This window comes from Myxine glutinosa, chromosome 7, assembly GCF_964187855.1.
Source record: "Myxine glutinosa chromosome 7, kmMyxGlut1.1, whole genome shotgun sequence".
NCBI classification, from domain to species: Eukaryota; Metazoa; Chordata; class Myxini; order Myxiniformes; family Myxinidae; genus Myxine; species Myxine glutinosa.
This window is the reverse complement of record NC_136267.1, coordinates 23,618,962-23,629,751: the sequence shown is the minus strand read 5'-3', so window position 1 is coordinate 23,629,751 and position 10,790 is coordinate 23,618,962. Positions and strand designations below refer to the sequence as shown.

Sequence of the window (10,790 nt, the reverse complement as noted above, 5' to 3'; positions counted from 1 at the left end):
CTTGTTTTGACCCCTATAACCACAAGTCGCCACCATCTGGGGCATGAAACAGGGTTCAAATCTAAAAAATCGTTACATATTTCATGCGCCGCCCAATATTTATTGCATATACAAAGTTTCATTAAAAAATGTTTGAAATGTGCCCGTAATTGGCATTTTTGGTTATTGACCTTTTGGCTATTTTCTGCTATGTGGTTATCACATGATTAATGACTACACATAGACAGACGGAGCCGAATACAATTATTCATCCCCCAACCTCTCTCCCCCATTAAATAAAAAAGCGTGGGGATAAAAATGGCCAATCTAACCGAATAGATCCATTAGCCTTCAGTTTACTCTGTAAATGTGCCTGGTGTAACCTGTCCACAAGCCTTGCAGAAATACAGATAAAGAACATCAACTGTTTTGTTTTTTTTACCCCGGTTCAGTGTCAGCGAAGTCATGTATACATAATATATTCCAAAGATTTTTCATTCATGAGTATCTCTAAATCCACACTGCTCAGAAAAGAACAGGCTATTATTTCCCAAAAGACTAGCAACAGTTTATCTAAGTGTTCCATCATTTTGCAAATGACACATGTGAGGCTTATACCTATCTGTAGACGGGTCCCGACATCTTTGTTCTTTGTTGCTTTCACATTTCTTTCTACTCTTTCACATTTTCTTTATTCATTCTAATTCTTGCTTTATCTATATTTCTCTCTTTCTTTATCTATCTATTGAGAACAAGTAAATGATTGCAGAAAGTTTTCTACAAGGATCACATGGTTGCACCTTTATTGGTTTGAGGGTAGTTAGGCCATCAGCCAGACCCCCAAAATAGGGTCCATTGGTACCAAAATGAGGGAGTAAGCCTAATATTGATTTTTGGATAGGTCTTTACCCCTAGAATATGAAAATATGTGATAGCAAATTCAACCATGTAGCTAAATGGGTGTTATCACCTCATTTTCAAAATGGCCGCCAAAATGCATGTTTTTCTATTAAAAACACCATGTTTCATATTCTTGTAGGAATTTGTAACAAATAGCATTGCGTTTTGAGATGTTTAAGACTTTACAACTCTCTTAAAGTATGAAATACATCATCTGAACTTTAATCCAAGAAGATAGAATCCAATATGGCACCCAATTTCACAAAATGGCTGCCATCATAGCAACAACTTTATGCACAAAATATGCACGAAAATAACTGGCATTCAGTAGATTTGCAAGTATACACATGGAAAAAAATATCGCACCACCACGTATTTTCGTTCTCATGAATTTATAGTTCTCATGAATATCTAATGACATTTAGAAAGTTGTAAAATCATTTCTAACCTCTAAAACCAGGAATAAGATACCCAAATGTGGGGTATAGGGTGAATAGTGAAAAAAACACTACATTGACCATTGATATTTTGAGAAATTTGGCGGCCATTTTGAAAATGGGTGATAACACACATTTAGCTACATCGTTGAATTTGCTATCACATATTTTCTTATTCTAGAGGTAAAAACCTTGTCAAAAATCATTATTAGCCTTACTCCCTCAATTTGGTACCGGTTGATCCCCCTAGCTGATAGCCTAAGTGGGGTAGCAGCCAGAATCCAATCCATGTTCCCCTTGATGAATCCATCTTTGCTCTTTACTTCTTGGGGTTCCTTCTGATGACTCCAATGCAGTTATTGGTTTTCCGTTTAACTATTATCCTCCTTCACGAAGAGTAGGCGAGATATTGCTGGTGCCATGGCCAAATTCCAAAATTCCTTTCCCAACCGAAGGAGGGTATTGCATCATCAGCACAAGTATCCACCTCTGCTTCGGTAAGGGATTCATTTGTGGTAATATTCCCGGGGATGGTTTCAAAAATCTATGTGAGGTTCTTCTTCATCATTCCTGTTGCTCCAATTATCACTGGGACAATTTCAATGCTCTTCAGCTTACAACATCTCTTGACATCATTTTTGAGGTCCTGGTATTTGGTCATTTTCTTGATTTCTAAGTTGTTTAGGCCAAAATCGCTGGGTACTGACATCAATCATCAATGCTGTCTTTTCCTTTTGTGTTCCTGAGTCCAATGTTTGGACACAATGCTTTGTTTTCTATGTTCACGCTCGATGGAATCATCAGGTCGTACGTGAGCATGACGTCCTCATTTTCAATGATTGTCCTTGGTTCATGTTTCCATGAGTTTTCTGGTACTGGAATGTTTAAATTTTTGCAAATATGCTAATGAATCACTTTGCATATTTTGTAGTGCGGTTGTGTGTAAAGTTGTTCTGATAATAGTTTTTTTCATCCCAAGAGCAGGTGACTAGTACTCTCTGTTTCTGTCTTGCAGAATCTACACTTTTCTGTCTGACTTAGTCCCGCCATCTTTTTAAACCCATTGGTGCCGTGTCCTTGATCTTGGGCATTTATTATGATTCGTTCACCGGCCCAGTTGAGCTGACCTTTTCTTCACCATTCCAATGAGCCTTCTTTGTCTATTCCCACTCTGTCCAATTATTTTTTTTGTATTTTCCTGCTCTTTTGTCATTCTCCCAGTTGTTGGTGTATATTTCTTTTTATGCATTTATTTTGCCTTTTTTGCAATTGTTGGGGTTGTATTTGTTGCTATTTCATTTTCCTATGTGGCATCTTCTATTCACACCTGTTTTTGGAAATTCTTTGCAAGGTGAGTTGGGATACTTTTTCAGGTTTGTTGTGTTCATGTTTGTTTACGAATTGCATCCGATCGTCTATTGAGCATTTCATATACTCAGCTCGTCCTACACTCATCGCTCTGTGCACCTGGTTGAGTTTCACGAGGCCACTCCCTCCCTCTCGTCTCAGCAGGTACATTATTGGGATGCACTGGTTTTTGTTAAACATTTTGTGGATGGTAAGGAGTTTTCTTGTTTTGATGTTAATTTCTGATTGGGGCCAGTTTATTATTCCGCAGCTATATTGGAACACTGGTACTGCGAGCTGGTTTATGGCTTTGATGTTGTTTCTTAGGGAGAGGTATGTTTTCAGGATCAGCTTCGTTCTATGTGTTTATTCTTTGGTGAAAGTTTTGCATACTTGTTTGTGACATATTTGGTGGCCCTCTCCTACTCCGAGGTATTTGTATGATGCTTCGTTTTCTAACTGCTGTGTTGTTGTTTCACGGTCAACTTTTATGCTGTCTGTTTTTGTTGGTTTACCTTTTACAAATGTGCACTGAGTGCACTTGTCTAATCCAAATTCCATTTGAATGACATCGGAAAACCGTTTTACTAGTTTTAGTTGTTCTGTCAATTTTTTGTCATTTGGCGAGAAGAGCTTTAAATCATCCATGCATAGTAGATATGTCATCTTTCATATTTCTTTGGATGTTCGTCTATTAGTTCTTAGGGTGTATTCGTGTCCTCGTTAATTGATGAGGTTACTTAGTGGGTCCAAAGCCAGAAAAAACAGAAGGGGGGAAAGACTGTCTCCCTGGAAGATTCCACCCCGTAGCTTCACATCTGGTATTTCGATATTCCCTTGAGTGCTGTAATATCAATGTAGTATTCCAGAGCTCCATTGCTTTCTCAATCAGTTTGATTATTTGGGGATTGATTTTTTATATTTGCATGCATTTTATCATCCATGAATGTGGGACACTGTCAAAAGCCTTCTTATTGTCTATCTGGGTGGTGGAACATTTAGTTCTTTGCTTTTGCAATTTTAAAGTACTAGGGCATGCCCGTACTATATATAAGCTAGGACGTGCCCGTACGTGGGTGCCCGTTCCTTGCCAAAAAAAAAAAAAAAAAAAATTTGTGTAGGGGTGTGTGTGTGTAAACATCCTAGGGCGTGCCCGTACGTGGGTGCAAAAAAACATGCGTGCAAACAACAACAACAACAAAAAACTTTGAAACCACGTGGCAGTAACGACCACAGAACCCCCCCCCCCCCCCTCTATTTACATGAATGGTTTGGTCCATTCGCAACGACCACAGAACCCCCCCCTCTATTTACATGCAATGGTTTGGTCCATTCGCAACGCCAAAGCGAACGGCGAACGGCTAAATCGCCATAGCTCGGTAAGTACTTGTCCGATTAATTTCAAACCTTGAAAAGGCACATCCTCGGGTCCCCAGCAATATACCTGGCAAGTTGCAAGTATATCGGACCCGTGGTTGTCGAGAAACAGCGGTCACAGACAAACAAACAAACGTACAAACGTACAAACGTACAAACAAACACACAGAGATTACTGGAATTATAGATAGATTTAAAGTATGGCCTTGTTCAGTAGTAGGTGGTCAGTTGTTCCATAACAACCTCTCTTACATCTCTTTTGTTCTGCCCCTAAAGTTGTTCAGTAGTAGGTGGTCAATTGTTGCATAACAACCTCTCTTACATCCCTTTTGTTCTGCCCCTAAACCTCCTTGCTGTGTTCGATGATGGTACATCATTTCTGTGATGATTCCTGTCACAGTTTGTATGTGGTTCGTAGACATGTTATCGGCCAGTATTTGTGGGAAAGTTGGATTTCCTCCGATTTTGGGATGAGAAAAGTGTTCCCTTCTTTGGGATTGTGCGGGTGTGTGTGTGTGTGTGTGTGTGTGTGTGTGTGTGTGTGTGTGTGTGTGTGTGTGCGTGTCTCTCTGTGTGTGTGTGTCTCTGCTTGTGTGTCTGTGTGCATGTTGGTTATTATCGTCAAGTGCAGGTTTTGTCATTTGTATCAATCCCACTTGTAAACTCAACGAAATATTGCTGTTGAAGGTGTGGGGTGTACATCTTCTGCAGTAAAGATCCAATAAAATAACATGAGTACCATGAAATGGGGTGAATAGGGACAGCAAGGTGAATAGGGACATAAACTGAAAAAAAGTTCGGAAACTATTTTTGCTGAAAATTGATAACCATTCTGATTTGTTGATATTTGGGTTGAAAGTGTTCTCTTGTTTTTTGAAAAAGCAACTTATAGTCCCTATTAACCCCATATACGGGTTAAATAGGAATAAATAGGATTTTTATGGCTGTCCCTATTCACTCCGTTTTACGGATGAATAGGAACAGTCACTAATACAAAAAAATAATAATCAAGAAACAATCCCGAGTTTCCAACTTATTGCTAAATTGATAGCTCAGATGGATGCACATAATATGCACCCATAATATAAACCACGGTGCCAATGAAAAAAAATATGGGATAAAAAGTTTCTCCAAACTGTCCCTATTTCTTGATTATTATTTTTTTGAATTAGTGACTGTCCCTATTCACCCGTAAAACGGGGTGAATAGGGACAGCCATAAAAATCCTATTTATTCCTATTTAACCCATATATGGGATTAATAGGGACTATAAGTTGCTTTTAAAAAAAAACAAAAGAACACTTTCAACCCAAATATCAACAAATCATCAATTTTCAGCGAAAATAGTTTCCGACAGTTTTTCAGTTTGTGTCCCCATTCACCTTGCTGTCCCTATTCACCCCATTTCATGGTACTGGTACTGTTGTACCTTTGGCTTGGCTTTGTCAATGTGCATTATTGTCTCGTCCTCCATATTCTGCTCACCTCCTTCTTGTTGACAAAGGGGTTGCATTTGAGTCGGCCCAAAAACACTCCATTTTAGGAGTTGCGGAAGGAGAGAGAACGAGGCCATTTCGTAGGGTTCGAAACTTGTTTGTTCATACAGAAATCTCCAGCACACTCTGAAACGCGAACGGAAGTCGTACCGCTTTTATAAAGCCAAAACCCTCTTCGGAGGGCGTGGCTCCGACAACCGCGCGTGCGTCACGTCCTACAAACCAAAAGCCCCATAGGCCCGTGCACGTGGATTATGACCAAACATAAGGTAACAGTCACATGCGAATAAGTTAACCGCGACATGCGAATAAGGTAACCGCTACATGCGCCCCCCCAGAATGCACTCCACGGGCAGGTACGTAGTTCGCAGGCGCGCTCGGCAGTGCCGAGAAGGCTCGAGCAGTGCTCGGCCTCGGTACGCGCGAAAAAACGCTGCCGTGGGGTTGAGCCGACCGAGGGGCTGGTCAAGTCCTCGGGGGAGGCTGCCGAGGTTCCTCGCGGGCCTCCCGAGGTTGCAGTTCACGGGCAGTGCCGAGAAGGCTCGAGCAGTGCTCGGCCTCGGTGCACGCGAAAAGAGGTTGAGCCAACCGAGGGGCTGGTCAAGTCCTCGGGGGAGGCTGCCGAGGTTCCTCGTGGGCCTCCCGAGGATGCAGAGTCGGAGAAGTAGTGGCGCGAGTTGCAGCTTTCTACACACGAGCTGTAGCTGTAGTTGTAGAGTGTAGTTGTAGTTGTGCGAAGGTGACGAGCAGCAGTGCGCGCGAAGGTAACGAAGCAGCCATGCCGCCAACGTCAGTGCGTGCGCAAGAGTTGAGCAGCAGCGCGCACGAAGGTAACGAAGCAGCCGTGCCGCCAACGTCAGTGCGCGCGCAAGAGATGAGCAGCAGCGTGCACGAAGGTAACGAAGCAGCCGTGCCGCCAACGTCAGTGCGCGCGCAAGAGATGAGCAGCAGCGCGCGCGAAGGTAACGAAGCAGCCGTGCCGCCAAAGTCAGTGCGCGCGCAAGAGATGAGCAGCAGCGCGCATGAAGGTAACGAAGCAGCCGTGCCGCCAACGTCAGTGCGCGCGCAAGAGATGAGCAGCAGTGCCACCCACATCTTGTAACTGCGTTCCTTCGGAGGGTCCTGGAGCAGGCTCGCCCCTCCGTTCGTAGAGGAGGAGCCGAGCGCGGTGCGCGAACCACATGGCCGCTCGTCGTTTCCAAAACTCCGGCAGTTCGATCGAAACTGCCGTGTTCGTTTGCAGCCCCCGAATCCGTTCGGGGGCAGCCGGGGTCACCGGTTTAGGAGTTGCGGAAGGAGAGAGAACGAGGCCATTTCATAGGGTTCGAAACTTGTTTATTCGTACAGAAATCTCCAGCACACTCTGAAACGCGAACGGAAGTCGTACCGCTTTTATAAAGCCAAAACCCTCTTCGGAGGGTGTGGCTCCGACAACCGCGCGTGCGTCACGTCCAACAAACCAAAAGCCCCACAGGCCCGTGCACGTGAATTATGACCAAACATAAGGTAACCGTCACATGCGAATAAGTTAACCGCGACATGCGAATAAGGTAACCGCGACATGCGAATAAGGTAACCGCTACACCATTTTCTTTTTACTGATTCCTCTGACGTCATCGTCCTTGTTTACATAGGCCTACCGTGCATAACAGAATTTGTAGATTTGAATTTCTTGCTAATTTGTACTCCAGTCAAGTCATTTCTCAACCCAGGTGTGCTGTACCACACCATTTTCTTCTCATTGATTGTTTCTAACAACGTCGTCGTCATCCATTTTGGGCTTGGTGTGGAGACAGTTTTCGCAGGGGGTATGACGTGTGTTTTTAATAGTCGGAACCTATGCAGCACAAAAGCATGAGTAGACATCATTGTACTTCAACATGAATTACAAGGATATTGTAGTCAATGGACAAATACATATGGTATGTTGGGTTTGAAACTCGTTTGTAAGCCTTGTGATGAGGCCATTTAGTTGAGAAGGGAAGATTATACAGACCATCCCTATTGATGTGGGACGATCGTAATAGACTTTCAATACACAATTCTTTGCAGCCTCCTTCCCATTCATATATCCGATTGCTATCCATAATCGATTCAGTTGAATTTCCGAAGTTTGACTCCAGTGGCGGCCACTTCGTAAATGCTCCGGTGTTCGAGCACTTACGTGGAATAGTTAGCGGCTGCGCCTTGTGCAAAAAAAAATCAATTCATGCTAGATAAAAATTTTAAAATAACCAGTTGAAAACGGCCATTCAGCTAGTTATAATAGAATTGTGCTTTAAATAATGATAATCTATTAATAATACGACCATTTTCATCCAAGACATGGGTTTTGCAATGTAGCAGTTGGCAGTTCTCTTCAACAACAACAAGCAACTGCTATATCATATGCATGTGCTCAGTAGTACGGTACGACTACGAATACTGTAATATATGTTATCCAACACCAGAAAGACACAATCGTGTCTCCATTATACCATATTTATTGAGCAAGCTACGTAAGTGGGACTGGAAACACTTGGTCTTTCAATGCCAGCCAGGCCATTCATCAAAATTGTGCAAAAGACCAAAGACATCTACGACTATGCATAAGCAGATAAAGGACAATCTTGAGGATTTGTACCATCACTTACGATACTAGGTGTGTAGAATAAAAAATACCGATAGGCCGAAAACCGATCAAGTGCGTTAACTATACTTTTGAAGGTGTGGGCGCAGGCGGTTTCATTAGCGCGATATCTACCTCACCTATTCAGAGCAGTTTCTGCTTTTAAATTATACAAGCCGCATGATGTAAAATTATGTCGTGTTTTGATATTTATCACAAGGTCAGGCGTTAATGTTGGCAAAGAATTAAATTTGGATTTCGTCATACTTCCGGTTAAAATTGTGCTTAGGCCTAGCATTTTTGTTTAGCTTATTTGGGTTTCAAAATTGCCGTATAAAGATTGTCTCTGCTGTAGTGATATTTGAGGGACCGTTTCTACGAGGTGAGTTTATATTCAAACCGAGTCGGATTGCAATTTTATTGTTTTTATAATCCAGCATGAGACTCTTCCGTGGAGGTATTCACGTTTTTAATGCTACTCGTCGAACTATTTCCAAGTTTACTTCACCTGCAGAGACAAACCTCAATGACGAGAATAAAAGGAAACCGTTGTGGGACTACCACAGGGTTGGCGGGTTCTCCGCGGTGTTTGGTTTATGTACTGTGAGCTATTGATAATTGTTGGAGGTTTTTGATCATAGGTCAGCGATGTTTTTTATTGCATATTGATTTAATCGATAATGTATTTTTGGGCACACAGGTTAGATGTACATCATTCTTGTAGTTCCCAATGTCTATGTATTTGAAAATTTTGTGGATCACTCAGGAAAGCTGCCATTTTCATTCACTCCGAAGTCCTCGCTCCAAGGCCTCATTCCAAACCTTGACTGCCAAACCCTCACTCCAAGCCCTCACCAGCAGGTCCGCACCGCCAGGTCCTTCCTCACCGCCAAGTCCTCACCGCCAAGTCCTCACCGCCAAGTCCTCACCGCCAAGTCCTCACCGCCAAGTCCCCGCCAAGTCCCCGCCAAGTCCCCGCCACCCCGCCAAGTCCCCGCCACCCCGCCAAGTCCCCGCCACCCCGCCAAGTCCCCGCCACCCCGCCAAGTCCCCGCCACCAGGCCAAGTCCCCGCCACCCCGCCAAGTCCCCACCAAGTCCCCACCAAGTCCCCGCCAAGTCCCCGCCAAGTCCCCGCCAAGTCCCCGCCAAGTCCCCGCCAAGTCCCCGCCACCCCGCCAAGTCCCCGCCACCCCGCCAAGTCCCCGCCAAGTCCCCGCCACCCCGCCAAGTCCCCGCCACCCGCCAAGTCCCCACCTACCACCAAGTCCCCACCACCAATCCCTCCCCACCATAGCCCCACACCCCCACACCCCAACCCCTCCAAAGCTTTGCTTTTAATTTTGTTTCTCACTGATTGCTCTCAGTCTAAAATGAGTTGAAAGTGATGATGGATTAAAAACATGTACTGACATTTAGCAGCAAGAATTTTGAGTTGCTTGACCTTGCCTTTGGTGAAATCACTGCTTCTGTTTATGCCTCATGTGTGTGCTTATTCCGAAATATAATGGAAAAATGCAATGTTTTAGTCTTCCCGCATGACAGACAAAAAGGCTGCATGTTGATTGTCATGAGAACGTGTAAACATCCTGTTTGGATAGAGGAATCCTATTTTGGATAAATTTATACGGGAGAAGCCTTATAAGAATGAATTAATTATGAATTCTAGTGCTTTTGTTATGAATTCTTTAACCACCTTTATGTTTTCTTACCCTGTAACTTCTAGCTTGCCGTCTCATGCCATGAACCGCATCCGCATCCACGTGCTGCCTCCTAGCCGCACTCGCGTGTCCATTTCCACCCGTGTCACAACTGAGGTTCCTACGCCATGTGCTTATGAAGTAAGACCGTGCGCTCGCCCACGTATAGATGGGTATGAATTCTGCCTGCGACACATCTTGCACGACCGCACCGCGCCGTATCGGCAATGCAGCTACGTTTCCAGCCGCAATGGAAAGCGCTGTCCCAATGCTGCTCCTCGTGTGGACCGCAAAGATGGGTGTGTATTGTTGACGAACAGTGAAATTTTGAGAATTTTTAGGCCATTGACATTTTTCTTATGCAGTGAGGTAGCTTGTCAAACTTGTGCACTTTAAAATGTATCTATGCTTGGGTTGTCTGTTTGTGCTCCCTCTTTTGATCGTACAAATGACGTAATAACCTGCCCCAGAATGCCTACTGCAGAAACCCCAGTGAACTGGGGTCATCAGGGCAGGCGGATGTCTATCTTGCGTGCCAGATAAGGATTGCAACATAAAATGGCTTGTAAAGCTTCTTAAAAAAGCCAAAAGTACTTGGAAACGTGCCTGTGAGAAAGAGGTGTGCCCATGCACAACAAAATGTTTGGAGAACTTTCTGATCAACTCGTCCAAAAAGTTGATATCTTGCAATCCGTACTGTAAAAAACCCTGACAATATGGGCCTGTGCAAGGCCCGGAGGTTCGTAGATGGGTGTGGTCATATCAGGGTATGTGTTAGAAAGTCTCTGATGTTATGCGTACGATATACGTGAACGTTTCCTGCTTTGCTTATGAATGTTTTCTTGCAATATGTTGATGCCATGTTGGTGTAGTGCGAGCCTGTAATTCCTACCCTTTTTTTTTTTTTTTTTTTTGTTTTGTATACAAGATCGAGGCTCGTGAAAGAG

General features: G+C 43.8%; 1 protein-coding gene across 4 annotated transcripts in view; it reads left to right on the top strand.

The window, feature by feature from the left end:
• The first annotated feature begins 1,817 nt into the window (after nucleotides 1–1,817).
• KANSL2 (KAT8 regulatory NSL complex subunit 2) overlaps nucleotides 1,818–10,790 on the top strand; it is a 64,903-nt gene continuing 55,930 nt past the window's right edge. For 2 of the 4 annotated variants that reach the window (XM_078781370.1, XM_068121942.2), the window contains exons 1-2: nucleotides 8,395–8,526; nucleotides 9,870–10,142. In XM_078781370.1, the coding sequence (XP_078637496.1) occupies nucleotides 9,886–10,142 (257 nt within the window). In that variant the 5' untranslated portion in view covers nucleotides 8,395–8,526; nucleotides 9,870–9,885. Of the gene's footprint in view, nucleotides 2,829–8,394; nucleotides 8,527–9,869; nucleotides 10,143–10,790 lie in introns of those variants that run through there. The other 2 variants (XM_078781371.1, XM_068121940.2) reach the window with 2 other exon arrangements.